The following is a 24,391-nucleotide window of genomic DNA, read 5'->3' as shown; positions in this document are numbered from 1 at the left end:
AATGATCATTGGGGAGCATTAAGCCTTTCCAGAACCTACCACAAAGGTTTGGTTCAGGGGATGGGCTGAGATTCAAGCCATTTCTGATGGAAAGCAGATAAACCTACCGGCTAGTGAACATGTAAGTGTACAGTGATAGTTTCAGGAAGTGTGAATGTGGAGAAATGTGCAAAGAGAACGAGTTATTTATTTTTTAATAGGGGCATGTTTCCTTCAGGACTTGAGCTGAGAATCTGAGTTTTTAAAGATATTTTTGTCAACAACCCAGCAGGGAGTTTTATTGAGGCAACTGACTCAAGGAAAGTGGCAATAAGATGAAAGGTGTGTCTGTGTGTGTGTGTGTGTGTGTGTGTGTGTGTTTTAGCCTTGTCTTTTCTATAGTCTGCTCATTGAAATGAAAAAATAGCCAGGATTTTATCTCCACTAGATTTTGTAGGACACTAGTGTATGGAAACAATTATAGTGGGTTGCAAGGTTTTTTTTTTTTAATTCGATCTTTAACAAGCGTACAGTGGCTTATCTCATTTTATTAAACAATGAAGTGTATGAGATGAGATTGTAACAAAATATGTCTCCTATAATAATTTCATTAGAATTTGGCAGAAGTTGATGAATCACATGCCAGTTGGTCAGAGAGCAGCAGAAAGACTTGCAAAGCTCCGCCAAGGCTGCACGATCCAGTTACTTCACGTGCTTTGCTGAGATCTTTTCTGATAACGTGGAAGCAATTGGAAGTATTAAAGGCAGAATGGGGTAGACTTAAACTGAAAGTCGAGGATATCAATACAGTTCCTCTTTACAAACAGTTTGCTGAGCTATATGGGTGAGTTTCATTCTGATGTAAAAGTATTCTAGACTGGAGTGGTTGTGAAAGTTAAAAACAATAAATGCCTGTACCGTTCTTCACACTGTTCTCTTATTCTTATCCTGTTTCAATTTGCTCTGTTTTAGTTCTACCTTTCTTTAGTTTGGTACAAAATTGATAACTATTCTAATATCTTTGCTTTCTCTTTAGAATAGGGTTTTTGACCTGCTCTGATCTTCTTTCTCCCTGAATTGTTCATTAGTAAGGTTGTTCCAAATGTATTCTTGTGGCCTTTCAGTGACACTATTATTTCTACCTGTCTCTTTAGGACATTCAGATCAATGTTACATATAGTACTTTTAAAATTTGACATTCCTGAAGCTGATTTTTAATGAAGTGGAAATGTACCAGGATTCTTCCTAATCCTCCCACTTGGCTTGGCTTGAATAATGTGCATTTGAAAATCTGGCAAGTTTCCTTTCAAGGGACACTTACTATAAGCCTAAAACTATATCTTTTTTAAAAATGTGATAATGCATTGCCCTCCTGGTCCCCTGAAATAAAATGTATTACCAAAATGTTGTATCAACCAGGCCAGGTACTAACAAACTTCAACAGGACTTTATTTTTATAGTGGAAACCTCTTTACCAAGCTGCTGGCTGCACCTTCTGTAACTCTCACTCAGCCTCCTCAACTCCTCCCCGCTCCTTCCTGTTTCCTGTCCTTTCAGACTCCCAACAGCCAGTGCTCCCAGTTCTAATAATCACAAGCAGCATCTAAACACCACACAAAATGAGCAACATAATGAAAACAAAAGTTTGCTGGGTAACACAGCAGTAATACAGTCTAGGTAGCGGGGAGTTTTGGTGATATCGGAAAACAAGATTCTCACAAAATGGGGCAGAGAAGATGTGTCTGTTTGTTTCCTTGCAAATCCAAAACATTTTTGTCTTAATGTATTAGTTTGTTCCTTTAACAAACTGGTATCAGGTCTCTCTCTAGTCTAGTCATCAGATATCAAAGTGCCACTGAATACCTCCATTGTACTGTTCCTGTGAGACATGTTGTGTTGCTATCTTCAGATTATCCTGAGATCGCTCAGATGTCAATTTTATGCCCCTACTCGCTGGTATAACCCTGTTGTTAATCTAGCAAGTTACAGTAGAAATACCGACTCACTGTTATCTCTAGTGACTTGAGAGAAGAGATACTAAGATATCATTGTTATTTATACTTACATAAAAGCAGACTTCCCAATTTACATCTACAAATCCCTGAACAACAGAAGCATATCTGAGTACAATGGCATGCCGGTTTTCTACTGTGCCCAGTCTCTGCTTTGTGCAGCAGGGTGGGGCTGTCAGCTTTGTAGTTTTCAAACTAGTCCAATGCTGACCTCAGATCTGACGTACTGTAGAGCAGTCTGTGAGCTATACTCACCTGTGCTAGCAAGTAAAGGCTCTCCAGGAGCCATCTGCCAGCTGAGCATAGCTAACATGCAGTAATGCTCCTACCACACTCCCTCCTTCCCTAGCACATCCCTATGGTGAGTCCAGAGCGGAAGGGTGGCATATGAGCAAGCCATGCCAATTTAATACCAGTTTAGGACTCCCCCATGTCAGGGGACTTTTCAGGTGGCCTAATCTGGTTCCTCAGCACTGTGCAGGCCAGAGAAGGGGGCGAGAATCTGGTGATATAATGTAACCTAGAGAGCAGGGGGCTGTTCTTCATTGCTCATCCGGAAGAAGAGAAGAAATTGCCAGGGCTGGGGAGCTGCAGGAGCAAGACCCACCTGCAATACCCAGACCCACTTACTGGTATAGCGTGGGGATTTGGTAAGATCTGTATGCTTCCTGGGACTGGGATCTCTGCCCCCTGTAGAGCTTATACATTCTGCAGAGGGAGAGAGAGACCCTAGTTCCAGGAACATGTAGAGCACTTGAGCTCAACCTGCTCCTACAGCATTCTGAAACTCTTCAGGAGGAGTGCTGGGGAGCTGGGGGCATGGGTTCTTCACGCTAAATGTGTGGCAGGGCACTTCTCCCACACATCTGGGCTCCAGCAATCACTCTCTTGCTGTACCCCCACTGTTTCAGGGCTATGCTAATTTGTGCCAGCTGCCAAGGGACTGATGTGGTAGTCATGTTCGCTGGGGTACAGCCAAGCTCCTTCCTCCCTCACACCCCACCCCCCCGGCTTTCCCATATTCCCTTCGCTCACACCTGCAGAGGCGGTATTAGTGTAGCAGTTCCTATGCCAACTCTGTGCCAGCGGAGGATTTCTCTATGCCAGGGTGATCTATCTGTGCTGGGTTTAGGGACCACTTTGTTGAATCTTGGTGTATATATTTTGTGAATGGAAACAACAGCTCTGTGGAAAGTGATGGTAAAACACTGCACTCACCCCATTCACCAGGAAAAGCTTCCACTCATCTTGAGCAAATGAGGTTTTCAAGTTCTTCAAGTGTGTTAAATGCGATCAATGGTGTCAAATGTAACCTGGTACCTGTGCCCTTTTGTCAATTGCTCCTCTTGTTGTTTGGAGACATAAAGGGCCCTTTCAGTATTCAGGCTGGAACTGACGACTGAAGGGAGGCTGGCACTGTTTCTACCTAGCAAATGCAATCAGATACGAGAATGCAGCATGGGGTCGGGGGGTGTCTACGTCTATTTGGTTGTCAGGGGAGAAGTTCATACTAGCAACCAGAATTCTCTGCTTTGTTTTTGCTCTTCCTGCTTCATCCACTGAGCTTTTATTTTTCTATAACTATTGAAAAAAGAAGTGATGTTATGTGAGATTCAGTATCATATGATCGGCCCACACAGAAAATCCTGCTCTGCTAGCAGGGCTTCCCGACAGAGTGACAGGGGATAGTGACATGAGTCCCAATGCTTATGTGTCGGGGGAGGGGAGGGTAAAGGTACGTATGGCCTGAAAGAGAGAAATACAGAAGAGACTGAAAATACTGATGAGAGGGAATATCTGTAACATCTTGGTCTGGATTTCTTTAGCACTGACATCCTATACCCTGCTATGAGAGCCATTGCCAGGCAGATGGGCACAGAAGATGAGTTTGAAGGACTTGTAACAAGCTCTCAGTCTATACTTCCCCCCAAAGGAGCATCAGAAATTGAAGTCAAAACACGGCAGGTAAAGGAGGACTATTACTGCACAGGGGGAGTGCTGTTGACTGACATGGAACCATTAAAACCCATGGGGGGGCCTAAATAGGGTCACCTGTCTGGATAGTTCAAGCAAACTGGGACCTGTGCTGCAAGGCCCACGACTCAGCGCCCTGGAGCAGCATAAAGCAGCTGTAATGGACTAGTGAATCTGACCCCCAGAGTACTCATGGTACAGAATTGGACACAATATAACTTCCCTAAAATATCTTATATTTACTCCTACATACTATGTGTTTTTTAAAATCACTTTTTAAAAAAATTGAAAATTGGCAAAGCAGAGCAGATGAGGTATAACAAGCATAGAGATTTAAAGTGAACAATTTACTGTACACTTACTATAGCTTCAAAAACTGCTGGAAAGTCTAGAAATACACATGATCCATGATGTGAAAAAGAAAATTAACCAGGAGATGACACTAGTTACATCTGAAAGAGCAAGAGCAGGAAGCGGCCTTCCTACAGGTAAGGTGTTAAAATACAAAATGCATTTTTATATCTAGCCTCCCCATCTCTTTCCTGCATAGGAAGCATGCCAAACATGGGAAGCCCAATCCTACAGCCTTTACATATGCGTGGGAGCTCTGGAAGTTACAGTAGGCTTACCAGTTTTGTAGCTAATACGGGGAGCAGGGCTGCTTCCATCCACTTTCCCATTGGGGAACATGCATCCCTAGCGGCACATGGAGGGTGGAGTGCAAGGATTCTACCCAGCCCTTGTGCAGGGTGGTAAGGTTCCTGTGTATCCTTCCTGCTTCCCTTTGCACCCATTCAAGAGCCAGGAACAATTTGGCCCACATACAGTGAAATCATTGGTGAAAATTTACCATCATCACATAAAACTCTCTTCAGGTTTTGATAAAGCCCAGCCCTTTATGTGAAAATGCCCATACCTTGACTATGCCACCATGTGATGAAAGCTTGTACACTGGGGTTTCAAGCACCTGGCCCACTTGACACTTATCCAGCCTGCTCACCCAGATTCAAATGCTGCAGAATCTAAGCTTTGACTTTATTTTTATAAAGCAAGTTTTAACCATAATTATTGCAAAGAAATCTTTCCAGATATGAGCTGTGTGCACCAAACTAACTCAAACTTTTCTTCCTGAGTCTGCAGACAGCTTGAAACTGCTCCCACTTATCTCATTGGGGTGTCAATGCTTAAGCCAAATGATGACACTTTAAAAGCCAGACTTCCAAGTAATTTAAGTTCATAACTATGCACTTTAATTTATACATTGAACATAACTGTATGTGCAGATCTGGTAAGTGCATGCACAAATGGTTGAACAGGCAAGTGGTGGAAATAATGGTAGTTCTAAAAGTGGCTGGCACTATATTTTCCCACTGACTGGTGTTGAATGCAACTGTAATTTTTCTACCCAAACATTTAGTTACTACATAAAAAGCCATGTTCTACTCTCAATTTTCATGCAAAGCTCTTATTATCAGTGAGTGATCAATTGTGGATAGGGCCCTAAGTGGTGGACCTGGCCCATAACAAAAATATATTTTAGCCCTATTGACACAATGCATCTAACACCCCGATGCACAGAATCATATAATCTGTTTGTGGTGATGGTTACCTTGTGTTGCATACATTTTTAGAAAGACTGAGAAATCCTAAACCACAAATTGCACATGGTATCGTTTTACCGGGATTAAAGAGGGATCAATATTTTGTGACAGACATCTGTTGATGTATTGTTTGTTTTGTTTTTTCCCCTTGCTCCTCCAGAGCTCTGGAAGCATCGAGTCATGCAAGAAAACTTCTCAGTTGTAAGACCACAAATAGTCGAAACATTTGTTCAGAGACTAATGGAAAATTACCAAGAATCTGATGTAGAGGTACATATACTGTGTTTCTATCCAGGCATAGCTAATCTTTATTTACATCTTTATTTATTAAAACCTGTGTCAGTCAGTGACGCACAAGGGAAACACCCTCTCTTAAACTTCTGAGTTTACGTTCAGATTATGTTAGCAATGTGAGCTTGTGTGTTACATATGACACTGGCCACCTTGTAATGTGATTTGTTCAGATCTCACAATTGTAGTAAGGTCAGGCAGAATTAGTACTGGGATTAGAGGCTTCTAAGCAACTATAGGAAAGTAGTGTTGGGGACTCAAAAGGTAGAACTCTTCCTTCTGAGTTGGTACGGTAAATCAGTGTCTCTGTGTGGTGTTAGGAAGTACTCTGTTCACTTTAAGTCATTAAAGAACTGATGTATTCATTCTGAGAGTGGGGGTGTTGGTCCCAATGTCTTGGCCAGTTTCCAAGTTGGTAATTACATTTTTCATACCTAAAAATTCTTGTTGCAGTTTCAGTTGGAAAAGGTATTCATTTCTCATGTTGTATAGTTGTAATGTGCTTCGTGTGTGCATGTAACACTGCTTTCTCACAGAAGGCCCACAGAGAATGTAAGGGCTGCCCTGACAGCCAACTGGTAGACGCCTGTGTTTTCGGAGCCAAAGGACAAGGCTTTTAGTTTTAGTTTCTTAGAGATGTTTGTGGTTTATATAGTAATAGTCTATTCTCTACAACACATGGATTTGTCACACATGTTGCTGTTCTTCACCCTGAGGGAAGAGGGCAGTTTCATGGCGGATGAAATAATCCCTTTATTTAGCTTAAATTCATAACTTCGAGATCTTTAGGGATGAAAGGTATTTTATAAATATATGTTCAATTATAATGAAATATTAGGTCATTATCAGATCTCTACATTGTTTTCATTGAAATGTGATTCAGTATTGAGATGCATTTGTAAGCGGGGGAATGGTCCCGCTATTGTGGGGAACTTTCCTGGCTTCTGCACTACCCCGGTGAAGTGGGCTACCCCGGTGAAGTGGGCTAGCGAAAGGATCTGAGTCCTCGCTCCCACACCCTTTACCCAGAGGCCTCCCTGCCCTTGAGGTCTCCCCTTCCACTCTTCTGTCTGGCAGAGTCCTCGTAAACCCCGACAAAGCTGGGCCCAGGATTCCTGGGGGTCTCGATCCCCAACCCTGCTGTGGTCACCCAAGAAGGGGCTAGGGTGTCCCCACTCTGGGGTACTCTCTCTGCGCTGGGCACCTCCCTGACCCACTGATCATTTCATACAATTTAAAGCAAATACAAGTTGTTTAATTAACAATTAATTTTAAAAAAGAATAAGGAAAAATGGTAAAGGTTAAAGGAAACACATCACCCTGCTCTGTGACAGGGAACGTCACAAACAGTGTCTCTGGCACGTCAGGGCAGTTCACAGTCTGTTCCTTGTAGGTCCCAGGCCTCCTTCCCAGGCCCTGGCTGTGCTGCAGAGATGCTGCGGGTTGGACACTTGCTCTGGCGGTGGCCACACGCTCTCAGGCTCTAGATGGCAGGACCCTTCTTCCCAGCGTTGCCCCCGCCCTGTCAGGGTTACAATCCCCCTCCAAGTCTGGCCTGCAGAGCCTCTTGGCTGAGGCGTCTCCCTGTGCTGGGCCCACTGCCCAGAGTCCCCTTCCTCTCCCCAGCTGCTCATCGCACCCAGCTCCAGACTGCTCCACTCTGCCTCAGCACGGCTGCTGCTGCTGCTCTGCCTTCAGCTCCATGGGTGCTTCTCTGGCCCCTCTGGCTCTGGTTGCTACAGCTCTGCTCCCAGGACAGGTCTGCTCTCTCTGGGCTGTGCTCTGGCTTTGGGGCTGCAGCTCTGCTTCCAGCAACTTAGCTCAGGCCCCTGCTCTCTCCTTAGCTCGGCCCCTCTCTGTCTGACACAGGCCATTCCAGTTCACATGGAGGACGGAACCCCCCCGGCCTCCTGACTCTCTGATTAACCTGCCCGCCCTGTCAATCAGGCTGATCTGGAGCATTGGCCTCTCCCCATTGTTCCTGGGGACTGTCAGTCTCAGGCTCCTGATTTCCCATCGACCCTTCCCCTTTTAGTGCTGGGAGCTAGCAACCAAACACCCCCACTGAATGTTAGTAAAGGGGCAACAGTCCCCTTACACTTTGCTTGGTTCCTAGAGGTAAGCCCATTCCCCATCCAAATTGTGTGGAGAAATTACCCTCAGAGCTCTCCGATCTACAAGTGAACTTATGGAGCTAAGGTCTTGTCTGCACACAAATTTGCACTGGTTTAATTTATCTGCTCCAAACCCCTATGTTGGACCCTCCTATTTCAGTTTGAGTCATTGATTTCAATTTAGCTTAACTTAGATCCTAAATGGTTTAACTAAACTGGAATGATCCTGGTTTAAACCAAAACAAGAATGTCCACATACCTTTTTGCACAGGTTTAATTAAATCAGTTTAAAATTGCATCTTTGGTTAAACCAATGCAACTTTACATGTAGGCAAGCCCTATGTTCTGGATGAATCTGCTCATCTTTTTGGAAGCTTTCCTTCTTAGTGCTCAGCAGGGTTTTTGGAAAGTGTAGGGTGGGGAGAAAAGTTTTATTTTTCTCTAAAGTATAATTTCTATAGGAGGAGCAACTGATCTCCAATTGAATGGAAAAACTGAAACTAGGCAGTTCCCATATGGGAATGTGATATGTCAAAACAAAATACAGAAGCCTTGGGGTGGAGTACGGAGGTGGACAGGAAATAGATGTAAATACCTGTGTTACCATAGCAGGCTATGTCTAAAATGACTAAAAACTTAAATTTGGGTTTATCATGGGATTATTATTGTTGTTATTTTGTTTTTCCAGATTACATTTAAAAAAAGCCATTTACAAAACTGCCTCACTGCACTGGGCTGTGACATCATGGCCAGAGAGCGCAGCAACTTTGAGACTTACACTGTGTTTTATGAAAATCTGCTTCAGCAGGAACATCAGCTACTCTACCAAAAAGAACAGGTACATGCCTGGTGCTGATTCTGTATAGTAGAGAGGGGAGAAATGTCAAAGAGATTTTTGCAAGATGGGAAGCCCTTGCCAAGTAACGACAAAGCTTTCAGGTGGTAAAATAATTGTAAGATAAGTCTGCTGTGCTAGCTTAGTCACAATATGCCTTTGTGCTCTGTTTCAGGAACTGCATGTAGTAGAAGACGGTGGAAGGCAGACTGATGTAAACCTTAGTCAGGTTGGTGGTGGTGATTTGTGTTCCAGTAGCATTTTAGAGGTCACAGTCAGGATTGGAGCCACATTGTGAAGGGCATTGTATAAACTCATGAAGACCATCTCTGACCGAAAGAGCCTAGTTATTGCTTTGTTTGTCATGTTTCTGGGCTTGTAGATGCACTGCACAATGACTTTTGATGTTTCTTTGTAGCCCCAACCACTCAGCAGATTACGCTTGGGTTTTGTTCTTGGCAGAGTATGTGGATGGGGAGGCCTTCAAAGAAAATCCATGTGGAAGTGGTGGAAATATTTTATAGGGAGCAGCCTTCTATCTAACCCAGTAGTGCACCAATGTCCCATTATAATTTTGGGGTTCCTATGCTGCTGGAGTTGTCATCTTTTGAGTGACTTGTAAAACAGAGGTGATAATCATTCATGATTACTGAGGACCACAAGATGTTTTTTCAAAAGCTCAGAATCCTGACCAATATCCAGTTTAGATAATTACATGATCTTTCTTAAAATTGTAATTTTAGTAGAAATTGTTTATTCTCTTTCCAAAAACTTCTGTGTAGCAAGTCTGATACAGAATAGCTATTGTCTGAGGTAAATCAGATGAAATTCAATAAGGACAAATGCAAAGTACTCCACTTAGAAAGGAACAATCAGTTGCACACATACAAAATGGGAAATGACTGCTTAGGAAGAAGTACTGTGGAAAGGGATCTGGGGGTCATAGTGGATCACAAGCTAAATATGAGTCAACAGTGTAATGATGTTGCAAAAAAAGCAAACATCATTCTGGGATGTATTAGAAGGAGTATTGCAAGCAAGACACAAAAATCAGAGGCGTAGCCGTGTTAGTCTGAATCTGTAAAAAGCAACAGAAGGTCCTGTGGCACCTTTGAGACTAACAGAAGTATTGGGAGCATAAGCTTTCGTTGGTAAGAACCTCACTTCTTCAGATGCAAGTAATGGAAATCTCCAGAGGCAGGTATAAATCAGTATGGAGATAACGAGGTTAGTTCAATCAGGGAGGGTGAGGTGCTCTGCTAGCAGTTGAGGTGTGAACACCAAGGGAGGAGAAACTGCTTCTGTAGTTGGATAGCCATTCACAGTCTTTGTTTAATCCTGATCTGATGGTGTCAAATTTGCAAATGAACTGGAGCTCAGCAGTTTCTCTTTGGAGTCTGGTCCTGAAGTTTTTTTGCTGTAAGATGGCTACCTTTACATCTGCTATTGTGTGGCCAGGGAGGTTGAAGTGTTCTCCTACAGGTTTTTGTATATTGCCATTCCTGATATCTGACTTGTGTCCCTACGCAAGAGGATAAATGGACACAAGTCCTCTGGCGAGGGGCGGCACGTCCAGGTATTCGGCGGCAATTCGGTGGACGGTCCCTCACTCCCGCTGGGAGCAAAGGACCTCCCGCTGAATTGCTGCTGCAGATCGCGATCGCGGCTTTTTTTTTTTTTTGGCTGCTTGGGGCGGCCAAAACCCTGGAGCCGGCCCTGGTATATTATATATTTTTTGCATATAAAGGCTTCTGGGATCAATTTTTTTAAAATGACCCTGGAGTTCCTAATGTTGTACTCACAATTGAGTATGAATGCAAACTGTTTGCAAATGCAATAGATTAAGGATGAAAATGAAAGAACTTATACATGTAATAACTACCTGCCCGAGCCTGCAAACCAGGCGGACAAATACATTCCATTAGTTGTGCTCCCATTTCTGCTAACGTGGATGCCATCTCTAGTAATCAGATTGGTGCTGTGTTTTCAAGTATCAAGAGACCTACTAACAATACATTGCTGTTTATTTGATTCTTTATTAAGCAGTCTGTGCCTGGAGCTGTACAAACCTATAAAAAGACATTTTACTTGCCCCAAGAAACTTACAACCTAGTAGTTTGCTATACAGCTTAGCTGCAGTTCCTCTGATTTCTATCTTCAAGGAATAGGGGCGGTTAGGGTAAGTGGAATCAGGATTCACCAAAACTTCATGGCCCCACACAGACTCTTTCTCCTAATATCAGACTTCTTAATTTTCCTCCATCAGCCCTCCCCAAATATACTTGCTCCCAATCCCTCTTACCTACTGGATTCATTGCTCATCTTCGGTGTCTCTCTCTTTCTCTCCTTCCCCTCATAACCACAAATAGATTCTTGGGTTTTCATGTGTCGTTATACATCTTAGCACCCTCAAAACATTGGGTCTGAACCTTGGGGATCCTTTGTATTCAGCCCCTTTAAAGGAAATAACTTCAAAGCAAATAGAGATGCAAAACATAAGTGATTTTACAGAACTGTTTAATTACTGTAATGTAACCTCTCAGTTAGAAATGGACTCAAGCCATGAGATGCATATCTGTATCCACACTTTTTCAAAGTTCTGGGATGTTCAGACCAAGGGTTTTGGTTTAGGCCCATCTCTAGTTTCACTGATTTACATTTTTCTTCTTTGATAGATAGCAGAGCTGAGTCATGAGATGATTATGGAAATAACTGCTCTAAGAGCCAGACTCACTAATCTAGAAAAAGAAAATCTCTGTCTCAAAGAGGAGATAAGGAAAGAAGTACAAGATGAATATGAAACGTTAGTGCAGAATCTATTTGTGACTTGTTTACATCTAAAAGTAAGTACAAACCAAGTGGGTATCTGATAGGTCCCTTTTAGTTGCCATTGTATTATCTAGTATGTGTGGCATAGAAATAAATGAATTAGAAAAATGGGCCCACAAGCTAAAGTGGATGGATGAATTTACTGTTCATCTCTTTATGTACTTTGGGAGTATCTTGGGGAAATTTTCAGCTAAGGACGTATGTGGGTCTATTCTGATGAAGAGAAGGTACATTTTAAAGGGGACTAATATCCCATTAAAAAGGGTGGGGACATTTGCTCTTTTTAGCTACAGTGGTGAGAATAAAAGTTAAATTTTAATTTAAAAACAGTGTATATTATTTTTCTTAATAACCTAGGGCAGTGGTTCTCAAACTAGGGCCTTCGCTTGTTCAGGGAAAGCCCCTGGCGGGCCAGGCCAGTTTGTTTACCTGCCACGTCCGCAGGTTCTGCCGATCGCAAACCCCAGTGGATCGCAGCTCCCAGAGGCCGCGGAGGGACATACTGGCTGCTGCTTCCCGCCGCCCCCATTGGCCTGGAGCGGCGAACCGCAGCCACTGGGAGCTGCGATCGGCCGAACCTGTGGACATGGCAGGTAAACAAACCGGCCTGGCCCACCAGGGGCTTTCCCTGAACAAGCAAAGGCCCTAGTTTGAGAACCACTGACCTAGGGCCAACTTGTTATGCCATTCCTCATGCTGAGTAGTGCCTTATTTCCCAAATGGTCCCTCCTGTTGATTTCACTGGGGCTATTTGAGGAGTAAGGTACTACGCAGCATGAGTGATGGTATCTCAACCTCTAAACTGAAATGTAAGACAATTACTCACTTGATCAATAACCTATTCTAGAAGCAATCCAATACATAATCTTGGGGCTCTAGTTCAGGATTATCTGTGAGGTATCCACAAGCCCATTAATGCCCCAGAGGATGGCAAGGGTGGTAGCAGAATTACTTGCAGTCTCATCGCCCCACTGTCTCACTTGTTGTCTCTAACATGAATCCATTTTGTACCAAAAAGCTTGTTCTTACAACATGCTACTCATTCTATTAAGCACATGTATTTTGTGCATATTGATAGCTTATCTACAAAGCTATGCAATTGAAATGACATGGGCTGGAATGTCTGGCTAGAGGAAGAAATCTGCTTCCTCATTCTGATACTTTATGACTTTGTGAAATAATTATCAGATAAAGTTTTCAGGCAGGAACTAAGATACTTCTCATACCTTCTAAAATACTGTGTGCAAGGGACTCCATGGGGACTGCTAGTCCATGTTCCTCTTTTTCCAGCATCTGATGAGCAGAATACAATCTCATTAAAAGGTGGTAAAAAAAAATTGCAGAAAAATTAAGGTCTTGCACATCTTACAAAAAGAGCCACTGATTCATTTAAATGCTCTGCTAGATGCATTTCAATGAGTTACCTGCATATTTTTATATGGAAGAATTATTTAGAATATAGTTTTATTAAGTTCATATACATGTGTCTTCCCTCCTCCATACTGTGGGCTTCTGTTTCTAATTGCAGGGGAAGCTAGATGACTATCGCCTTAATATGAGCCGACAAGTATTTGAGATCATTAGTGAAGTGAGAAAAGAAGGGGTTGACAATATGATTGATTTGAAGAAAAAATTTGGTTCCACTAAAGATGATGATGGATTGAAAGAACATTTGTCTAAAGTAAGGGAAGGGGTTTGTTTTGTTTCTGTTTGTTTTTTTAAGTGTAGGAATTATGGGTCCAAACCAAATGTCTGGATATAAAACCTACTGAACTTTTTTGGTGGTTTTGACTCTGAACTTGGCAACTGTCTTGTGTGTCTGTAATGGGCTGACCCAAAAACTTGCATCCTACTCCTGGTGAACTTTGGAGAGGTTGAGTTCTGGGCCTGAGCTTTGCAGTTCAGGTCCATCTGAAGTAGAAATGGAAATGTATACATGGAATTTAACCATAACATCAAAAGATATTGTTATAATTTAGAACAGACAATGTTCTCAGCACTGGACAAAAAGAGAGAAAGAAAGAAATTGGTATTCTCGGAGCTTTTAGTCTGAAATCTAGGAGGAGAATCAACATTAGAATAGACCCTTGTTCACAGGCAGACACACACAGGCTCCAGTTCAGCAAAGCATTTAAGCACTTGCTTAATTTAGCACAAGTAGTCCAGTTGTAAGTCAGAGACTACTCATGTGCATAAAGTTAATCGCAAGTAAGCACTTTGCTAGGGTTACCATATTTCCTCATTAAAAAAAGAGGACACTCCATGGGGCTCTGGCCCCACCCCCGGCCTCGCCCCAACTCCGCCCCTTCCCCCAAAGTCCCTGCCCCAACTCTGCCCCCTCCCCTGAGCGCCCTGCATTCCCCCTCCTCCCTCCCAGCCGCGAAACAGCTGCCCGAGTGCTACCAGCTTCACGGTTTCCTTCCCCAGCGCAGCCGGAGCCCAGGAGGGGAAGCACCCGGCGGGGGGCGCAGAGTCTGGAGGCTGCTCAGCAAACTGTGAAGCCGGTAGCGTTCGGGCAGCTCGGCTCTTCAGCTACACAGAGCTGAGGTGTCTGGGGGGAGCAGCAGCAGCCACCGCGGGGGAATCCACCTGCAGTTCGCAGCCTGCCGGAGCCGCTCTAAGGTAAGCAGGGGACTGGGGCAGGGATGCCGGCAAAGCTATTTTCACGGACGTGTTTGGCTTTTTGGCAATTCCCCCCGGACGGTGATTTGAGGACCAAAAAGCCGGACATGTCCAGGAAAAACCGGACGTATGGTAACCCTACCTAACTGCCCCCCAGGACTCCACCCCCTACCTAAGCCTCCCTGCTTCTTGTCCCCTGACTGCCCCATCCTGAGACCTTCCCCCCATCCTAACTGGCCCCCTAGGACCCTACCCCCTATGTGTCCCGACTGCCCCAACCCTTATCCACTCTCCCCACCCCCAGACAGACACCAGGGACTCCCATGCCCCATCCAACCACTCCCCACCCCCTGACAGCCCCCCCCCCAGAACTCCCGACCCATCTAAACCCATCTGCTCCCTGTCCCCTGACTGTTCCCTCCTGGGACCCCTGCTCCTAACTGCCCTCCAGAACCCCACCCCCTACCTAACCCTCCCTGTTCATGTCCCCTAACTGCCCCCTCCTGAGACCCCCCCACCGTAACTGCCCCCCTAAGACCCTACCCCCTACCTGTACCCTGACTGCCCAAAACCTTATGCACACCCCCAACCCCCAGACAGCCCCCTCCGAACTCCCGACCCATCCAACCCTCCCCCTGCTCCCTGTCTCTTGACTGCCCCCTCCAGAACCTCCCTGCCCCTTCTCCGACCACCTGGCCCACTTACCGTGCCGCTCAGAACAGCGTGTCGGATTCCACGCGCAGCCCAACACGCTGCCGTGCTCCCCCAAGGAGCGCATAGCCCGGTTCCCGCCCTCGCAGAGCGCTGCGGAGCGGCGCGCTGGGCAGAGGGAGGAGCTCCAGACTGCCGGAGGCCCATTGCGAATGGCCGGCCGGCTGTGAATGCAGGGAGGGGGAGGGAGGGAGAGAGAGGAGGGGAGTGAACTCAGCTGCAGGGGAGAGGAGGGGTAAGCGGAGGAGGGGCTCTCGCTGGCTGCCAGAGCCCCATGCAAGTGGCACCATCTGGCCGGCTGACCTGTCAGCCGCGCGTGCTCTGCATGGGGGGGGGAAGTCCGGACATTTACAAATTCCCCCCGGACGCTATTTTTAACTGAGAAAAGCCGGACATGTCCGCAGGAATTCGGACGAATGGTAACCCTAACGTTGCTGAATAGCGATGGGGACCACTCATGTGCTTTGCTGAACTGGGGCCATAATCACTAAATCCAGGAATCCTAACTCTCCATAACTAGTCCATAATCTGAAAATTAGGTGTTCCAAAAGGTCAGTATAGAAGGGGGAGGGGTGGGGAATCTTATACATCTGAGAACCAAAGGAAAAGCTACCATAAATTCCACATGTAGTGCCTACCAGCTTTTGGCCACGATGGTAATACGAATAATAAGTAATAGTGCATTCAGCCAAATCCTTAGCTCCCTGATGAAGAAGATAATCCAGTGAAAAGAAACAAACTTAGATCATTTTTATATCCAAGGCTAGTTCAATTGATGTGGGAAACTTGGAAGAATAGGGTTGTTGATCAGTCTGTCAATTAAGTCAAATGAGACCAAGTTGGTCTTCCTTTGTCAGCCCAGAATCTTACGTCTAAATATCTATGATAAATCATGAAAAATACACCTCCAAGTCTAACAAGTGGGAAAACATGTGAGAGGAAATGTAAATGTAATGTGGCCACCCAGATCCATCTCAAGAGTACAGTTTTCATCAACAAGCCTCCCAGCTGAGGCAATGTCAGGAAAAATAGGGTTCAGCTTCTCATATAACTTCTAATTTTGCCATAATGCTATTATGTCATCCTTATCAGGAAAATCATAAGTGGGGTGAAATAGGGTACTTAATATGAACCAATGAATATGACCCAAAACCACCATTTGGGTAAATTTGGATATCCACAGAAAAATCCATGTGTTTTATCTCAGTGATGTTTTATTTTTACACAGTTTACCTGTTTGTTTATTTTCTGTCTGTGGGCAGTGTTCACTTCTGTTCCCTCATAGGTACAGTAACTGAAATTCATTTTGAAAAGTGCACTGGTTTAAACTGCAAAGTTTGGAGGTTTGGAAGTTCAGTCTTCAGTTGGAGAGAGAACGTATTGTAAAAACATTGCAGGTTGCTCTAAGGGAAAGTGCCGTTGTAAGAAGTCTCTCTTAATAGTGACTGTAATAATGTTGTCTTTAGCAAGAGCAGCTGCAGACCTTGCAGGATGAAAACACCAGACTAGGGGAGCTGGTGTGTAAGCTGAAAGTCCTGAGCTGTTGGAAGCAGACTATTCAGAAGGCACAACTCTCTGTAAAGCTGAGAAATGCAGAGAAGGTGAGAAGTCCTGATTCCTTCATTTTTATTTGTCTTTTTTTATTTTCTGCTTAAACTGGGGATAAAATTTGGCCAGCTCGCAGCAGCTAAAAAGCCAGGACTTTTTCATGGTGACTGTTATCTTGTGCTCCAAATTCCAAGCTTCATTTTAAAAGAAGTAAATTATGGTTGTTCACAGTCCAAAGGTAATTTTTACAGAGCGTAAACCTGAACAGAGATGTCTGCCTGACTCAGCAGACAGTCTGAAATAACAACTCTGAGAAGTACTGTGAATAGCCCACATTCACCCCCAATCGAGGCATTGACTCCGAAGATTAATTTTGACAATTTATATGTCAAAATTAACTATTTCACTACTGATCAAAGCAAATGAGAAAGAAGAGGGACAACAATATGATGAAGATACGTATAGTCTAGTGGGAGAGGATGCGTATTTGTTTGTGGACATAGTTTGGGAAAATACTGCTTTTGGGGGCGGGGTAGAGGGGGAGGCTTAAGATAATTTGACTTCTGCTTTGGTGTGCATGGTGCTTTTTATAGAAGGGAACTACAGGGTATTTAAGGAAAGCAGAATGGGATACAAGGTTCTCATTTAAATTAAGGAAAAGATGGATGGAGCTCAAAAATTAAACCAAAGTGCAGATGAATGGAAAAAATATGCCTTCTGTCTCTGAATGTGGTTGGACAGAAAGGAACATATAGTTTACTGACAGTTACGTGGATTATTTGGCTCTATATGCCAAACCAAGGAAAGGCAGAATGATCATACTCGTTAATTTAAAATTAGTAAAGGCAGAATGGTGTGTGTGCGTGCGTGCGTTTAAACCAATGTACAACTGTATGTTCATACACTTTGTTCATTTATGTCAAGGAGATGCTAAATAGGTGGATGGATAATTGATTAATCAAAAAAGAGACTGAATTAGACTTCTAGCTTGTGCATTTGAAATAAAACGATGGCTCTCTATGACTTAAAAATGAATAGGAATGCTGGTTTTGTTAGTTTAAATTGAGACAGCAAATTACATAATATATATGGTTGACCATCTTAAAACCTGAAGAGGAAGAACAAATTCTCAGCTGTGCTAATTCATACCAAAGAAAGCCAAAAAGGAATCCAATATGTGTTAACTTAGTGAGAAGGAAGGAAAGAACAAAATATTGCTTTGTATAAAGACCTGATGCTTATTGTATAAAAAGCCATTTTATAAAGCGTTACTTTACATGATTCAACTAGCCAAAACAAACGCCTGGGCCTGACTTGCTGTGTGCTACTCTATGAATTCTTAGCAAGGCTGAAACTGGAGTCTGCATGTTTTTATTTCCTCTTGTAGTCCTAGGGGCAGGTCAAGATTTATTTACAGAGCTAGAGAAGTGCAATACTGCAGATTACGTCACAAGTGAGAAATGTTCTGTTGCTTTGGTTGAAGGTGCACCCCACAATTGGACAATTCAGTCTCTATACCTTAGGCGCATTCCTGGATTCCTCACTGATGCTGAGCTCTTGCATAGCAGCTTCTGGGAGTAACACTTTCTACCATGTTCAGATGGCTAGGAGTCTCCGTCTCATTCAGGCGAATGATAATTTGACCTCAGTTATTCATGCCTGCGTCACGTCTCGGTTGGACTACGGCAAAGTGATTTTCCTGGGCATGAAACCTTCAGTATTTAGGAAATTCTGACTAGTACAGAAAGCTGCAGCTCATCTATTCAGTAACTTAGGCTTGCTGTGCTTGCAGTAGCCTATCTGCTGCTCCCTATGTTGGCTACCCATAGAATATCGAATCAAGTTGAAGGTCTTGGTCCTTATTTTCAAGATGACCCTGGGCCTAGGCGATTGGTATCTAAAAGATCAACTGAGGTTCCAGAATGAAGACTAGTCAACAACTTTTGCTGCTCTGGCACAATGGAACTCTCTACAATAAGGGTAAAGCTCATCTGTGCAGGAGACAGAACCATCTCAAGGGCTGACTGAAGACTGTGTAACCTACCATTCTCTAACATAAACATACGGTGTGTGTGTGTGTGTGAGAGAGAGAGAGAGAGAGATGTGTGCAATGGAATGTGTGGTGTTTGGGAGGCGAGATATATCTATATACAAATATTTAATTCCAAAACAAAGCATTCTACTTCACATGTACATGTAGGGAAGGGATGAGAGAACAAACACTTGCTGGATGTTAGTCTCATTCTTAGTGTGCTAGTGGAAGACACTCAGATACTACATGAATAAGAACTTATACAGAATAGGATGGCAACATGGATAGTATTAAATACTCAATATATAACTTTTCTGGTAAAGAATCCAGACCAAAACTCGGGATGGTTTTAAGTGTAAATCTAAACAAAGCCACCTCCTCCTATCTGTAGTTAATTCGTCAACATCTTATGTAACATAACTCTTCTATAATTAAATAACATCTTGGCTTAAAAGAGAGTCAGACCATTAGAAAATGGGAAGTGAGACGTTAATGCTGTTTAACAACCAAAAGGATTAAAGAATCCATATGTTTATGCTGAGAAGAGAGGGAAAAAAATTGGGCTGACCTTGTGATGTGGTTCAGGATTACGTATGAAGAAGTGCCAGGTAAATACCTCAAGACCTCTGAGACTCATGTAGACTTTTTATCAGAAGCAGATGTGACCATTTAATCATGGTATCCTATAACATATTGGGGCCCTCCATGCAGGATGGAAAATCAGTGGCTGCCATTCTGACTTTTTATTATTTATGTAGTGTAGCTGGAGTACATGGGGCTTTAAAAACATGCAAGAAAAGAAGGGCCCTTCCCTGAAGAATTTACAATCTACATACAATGGATGCAACAGAAGGACTGAGTAATTATCTTTGGTATGCAAGGAAGGTACCTATAGCTGCAGTTGCAGTGGGTTTGAATATACTGGAGTAAGGAGAGTTAGTGAGGCAGAAGAGAGAGAAGGAGGGTGTCAGGCTATGTATTACCCAGCCATGATGACAACTGACGGAAAAAATGAATGCAGGGCTGGCCTCAAACACAAGCAGAATAAGTGGCTGCTTTGTGCCCTACTCTTTGGTCTGTGGGCGCATGTGTCTTGCGTGCTCTGCAACTGATGTGCAACTCATGATTCAATTTCTCTTTCTGTCAATTCATGGCTGGCTCCATAAATCTGTTAGGCCAGCCCTGTATGAGCGAGTGAGTGAGTGTTTTATGGCAGAGAACACAAAATGGGATGGGAACCAGTCAAAGTAAATTCCAGAAGAAAATCCAGCAAACCCAGTTTTTCACGGAATCTGACTGCACCAGGATTCCAGTGAACTTGAGGACAATCTGTTCATATTCAGCTGTACTGTGAGTTCTTAATGAGTTTTGCTCGCTGAAGCAGGACAAAATGATAAAGCTAATCATTGTACCTTGACAGATTATTTCCTGTAATTATTGAGGTTTTCTTTGCAGGTGATTATATCCCAGGTGTCAGTATTATTGTCTGCCTGTCTGCAAACTTGCTGATAAGATTTCACTTTTAATTGAAACATATATGAATTAACATTCTAGGTGATAGTTGAAAACATTGAGATCTGATTCTACTTCAGCTTTAATGGGAGTGTTTTACCTGAGTAAGGACTGCAGGAAACAATTTAAAGATCTGCAAAGGGGAAAAATTAGGCTCATGCCTTTTTGTATGTCTGAAGGAGGCCTGCATGTGGAGGCTGTGTGGGTTTGTTGTTGTTTTCAGGGGCAGGGTTGGTTCTTAATTACATTAGAAATTCAGATCATGTCTAGGTTAGAAGATCAGAGTTAACTTGAGTGGTCAACACCTGAATTGGCTTAGCCTAGGTATGAGCTGCAATTTCAAAGCCATATCTCTTGAGTTACTGTGTCCTCATTGGTGCTGTGCTCACCCATCACGAGGCGAATCCCTGGGTTCTTTGTGCAGCAGGAGGCTGATCTGCTCTGATTCTTTCCCAATGAATTGTGGAAGGACTAGACTCTGCTTCTGGACACACAGGGGAATTGTGGGAAAGCACTGGAAGACTGTCAATACTTGAGTGATTAGCCTACATCCTCACTGCAAAGTAGGAAGGTTACCAGCCTGAGTGAAAACAGCACCAGAGCGCTAGCTCATACACTGAGCAGTGCCAGCTAGCCTAGATTTAAAACACTCACAAACTCGGGGGCAATGCCTGAGTCAAAGTCTGAGTTAACTCTGCAGTGAAGATGTACCCAGAGCATGAATGAACTGTTAAGAGGGTGAGGGACTCTTACTCAGTCTGGTTGTTTAAAACTTTTGTTTGTTTTATTAACACTTATTTAACTCTAGTGATTAACGTTTTGAATACAGGAAGGCTTTGCTAAAAATTCAACACCGTTAGCCTTTAATAACATGTTAAGAATTTAAAATAAATGTATCCTATACCTCCTACTGGTCCTCCAAAAAAACTAAAGAAGATCAGATTTTATACTCCTGATATTGCTAAGAACCTAGAAATCCGTTTGCCACAGAAAAACATGGCATTTCCATTTTTACAGCGAAATCTGTATTTTTTACATTTTATGAAAATGTAGAAACCTATATTAACTATTAACTACATTTTACTGAAAGTACCAGTGTCACTTATTCAATGCGCACAACCTCCCCCTCCTGTGGTTGGTTTTTTTTTAATGTGCTTTAAATTTACATAGCTAAACATACTCCAATAAGCTGCTTCCAGCATACAGAGGTTACTCAGTGGCATGTAGGGGTTTGTGTTTTAATGCATCTCAAATTTCACTTCAGCTTCCAGATATAAGTAATTAAAGTTATGAAAAGATGCCAAAAACTTTAAAAATCACTAAAATATTGCTGAGTTTGGCAAGGACAGATTTCACGTTGATGGTAATGTGTTGTTCTATACTGTATTCGGCAAGGCTGTAGATTACATATGAAGGCAGACAATTGCAGAACATGTGAAAAGTGCTAAACAAACTGAATGAAAAGAAATGAAGAGGTTGAAATAGTAGAGTCATCAACAATAGCAAAGAAACAATGCACTGTGACTGGATCATTCTATTAATTTTATTTTATTATAATGATTAATGGCATTGGTAAGCTTTGAACTTGCTTAAATTGTAAACATATCAATAAAACATTGTGTTCAACTGATACCTATATATATTGTGGCTAGGTAAACTAATGTTCAGTGTTTCATTTTAATTGAGTAAAAATGTGGATTTTATGGTTTGGTTTTTTTTATTGGAGAATTTTTGTTTTTTTTTAATCACAGAAAACTAGGGTTTCTTAAGGTCTTAAGGTTTTAAAGAAACATTTTAATACTGTACACAGCAATGGTGAATGTGAAGCTTGGCTGAGGTGGTGAAGTCAGAGGGTGGGATATTTCCAAGGGAATGCCTTACTACTAAATGATGAACTAGCGCTTGGCTGAGCCCTCAAGGGTTAACACGTTGTTAATGTAGCCTCACACTCTACAAGGCAGCACAAATGGAGGGAGGGGAGACAGCATGGCAGACAGACATACACCCTCTGTGTGAGAGAGAGAGAGAGAGATGTGCATTGCCCCTTTAAGTACGCTGACCCCACTCTAAGTACACTGCCTTTTTAAGTAGATCAGCTAGTTGAGACGCTAGCGAGCTCCCTCTGTCCTGAGCCCTGTCCCCCCCGCACTATGGAGATGGGGTAAGCAGGGGGCAGGAGCATAGGGGAGGGGGACACCCTGACATTAGCCCCCTTCTTCCCCCCGCCCCGCACAGCAAGCAGGAGTCTCTGGGAGCAGCTCCAAGGCAGAGGGCAGGAGCAGCACATGGCATTCGGGGGAGGCACAGCTGAACTGCCGGCAATTGGTAACCTGCTGGGCGGCTGCTGCACAGAGAACTTAGGGGAGCAGGGAGCTGATAGGGGGCTGCCAGTCCACCCTGGTTCCAAGCCCCCACCAGCTAGCTGCAACGGGCTGCTCTTTCTGCAAGCAGTGGACAAAGCAGGCAGCTGCCAAACAACGTTATAAGGGAGCATTGCGCAACTTTAAATGAGCATGTTCCCTAATTGATCAGCAACGTAACAATGAAACAGCATTAATCGGGACGACTTTAAGTGAGGAGTTACTGTACTAACCTTGAATATTTTGGTAACATTTTATATATACCTATCACATACCTAACCAAAATACACCTCTACCTGGTATAACGCGACCCGATATAAAACGAATTTGGATATAACCCGGTAAAGCAGTGCTCCGGGGGGGCGGAGCTGCGCACTCCGGCGGATCAAAGCAAGTTCGATATAACGCGGTTTCACCTATAACACGGTAAGATTTTTTGGCTCCTGAGGACAGTGTTATATCAGGGTAGAGTTGTAGTTCTATCCATACAAAATCTGTGTGTAAACCTGGCTTTAGAAAAAATTAGCAGAAACATACCAAACAAGCCTCCAAATACAAAAGGCCCCAAAATCAAACAAGCCCCCCCCCCACTAAATTTTTCAGGCCTTCTTTTTGAATCTGAAAGAAACAAAAGGGACTCCTGCAACTTATTAAAAATCCCTTGCAGGTCACCTTTCAAGTAATCTGGCGCTATTAAGAATACAGGACCATGGCTTTCATTCCTTAATTCTATTACGTTCTTTTAACAGGAGGCCCTTCAAAACAAAGAAGAGTGTTTGAATGCTAAGATGCTGGCAGAACAAGAGGTGCTTTTATTTCGTCAGCAGCTGGTGGCTATAAGGAAGGCTCTGGCAAAATCTCAAGCAGACAATGAAAGACTAAAGAAACAGTTAGATAAGCAGGTACCTAAAATAACTATCCTGACTCATTCTACGAAGTGGGTCAAATTCTCATCTCCTCAATACCACTTACTTCAATAGAGAATTTTACCCATTGCCTTTCAAGAGGGAAATACTTACAGAAACAATTGAGGGACAACTGGAAACTGAAGCTGAAGATGTATATATTTTGACTCTACCAAGCCATATATATTGGTTTGAGCTTTTTCTACAGGCACTGTTGTAGTCAGAAAGGAATATAGACAGAAGCTGTTAGGGATCATATATAAGATTTACATCACCTCGGCAAAATGACAATCAAAGATTTAAAAGGGTTATTTTATGAAAATGAAGCTGTAAGATGGAGATATGAACTGTCAAAGAGCCTAAGAATAACTTCCAGATGCTAAATACCTGTATTAAAAAATAACTCCAGTACTCTATTGCTGATAATTATTTTAAATAAGAGGGAAAAAGAACACCCAATGTTTATTTCCACACGCAAAAAGTTTAACTTAGGCCTTGTCTACACTAGAGGGTTAAGCTGATGTAAGTTACGCAGTTTAAGTTACGTAACTTACCAGAGCAGGGAGCTCCTTTCCAGGTATTGCTTAAAGGTGATGTGCAAAGGAGAAAAAATTGAGCTTCTGACCTATTTTGTTTCTGATTCCAGAAAGTTTGAGGGTTGGTTTGTTTTTAATTCTGCTTGTTTTTATATATTAGAAAGGAATGGGTCTTTCAAGTTCTGTTGCCTGACGTATTGTTATTTCCATGTCATAGAAACACTTGCTACAGGAAGTAGAACATAGGATGACTCAAGAAGCCCAGAGCAGGCAACAGTTGGATGTGATGAAGGCAGCAAACATGGAGAAGATGCTGGAAGACATGGGGCAGAAAGAACAGAGGCTGCAATGTCTGACCGAAGATGCTGAGAAATCTTCTCAAATAGTGCAGCTTCAGCAAAAACGGATCAAAAAAGAAATGCGGCAGGTAAGCGCATAACTACACCTTTAAACACTTCAGCATGTACCATGTTGCTAAGGAAGCTAGCATTCCTTGAGACATGTACTAGAGCCTCAGTATTGGTTACCAG

General features: G+C 43.1%; 1 protein-coding gene across 3 annotated transcripts in view; it reads left to right on the top strand.

Moving 5' to 3' along the window:
* The window catches only part of LOC128834829 (uncharacterized), a 118,471-nt gene that overhangs the window by 86,765 nt on the left and 7,315 nt on the right, over positions 1-24,391 (top strand). For all 3 annotated transcript variants that reach the window (XM_054023950.1, XM_054023949.1, XM_054023951.1), the window contains 11 exons: positions 594-823; positions 3,818-3,956; positions 4,333-4,453; positions 5,727-5,836; positions 8,660-8,809; positions 8,982-9,035; positions 11,482-11,649; positions 13,164-13,316; positions 16,435-16,569; positions 23,170-23,322; positions 24,079-24,288. In XM_054023950.1, coding sequence (XP_053879925.1) covers positions 594-823; positions 3,818-3,956; positions 4,333-4,453; positions 5,727-5,836; positions 8,660-8,809; positions 8,982-9,035; positions 11,482-11,649; positions 13,164-13,316; positions 16,435-16,569; positions 23,170-23,322; positions 24,079-24,288 — 1,623 coding nt within the window. The remainder of the gene's footprint in view (positions 1-593; positions 824-3,817; positions 3,957-4,332; positions 4,454-5,726; positions 5,837-8,659; positions 8,810-8,981; positions 9,036-11,481; positions 11,650-13,163; positions 13,317-16,434; positions 16,570-23,169; positions 23,323-24,078; positions 24,289-24,391) is intronic.

This window comes from Malaclemys terrapin, chromosome 3, assembly GCF_027887155.1.
Source record: "Malaclemys terrapin pileata isolate rMalTer1 chromosome 3, rMalTer1.hap1, whole genome shotgun sequence".
Taxonomy (NCBI): Eukaryota; Metazoa; Chordata; order Testudines; family Emydidae; genus Malaclemys; species Malaclemys terrapin.
This window is presented reverse-complemented; position numbering and strand designations above follow the sequence as displayed.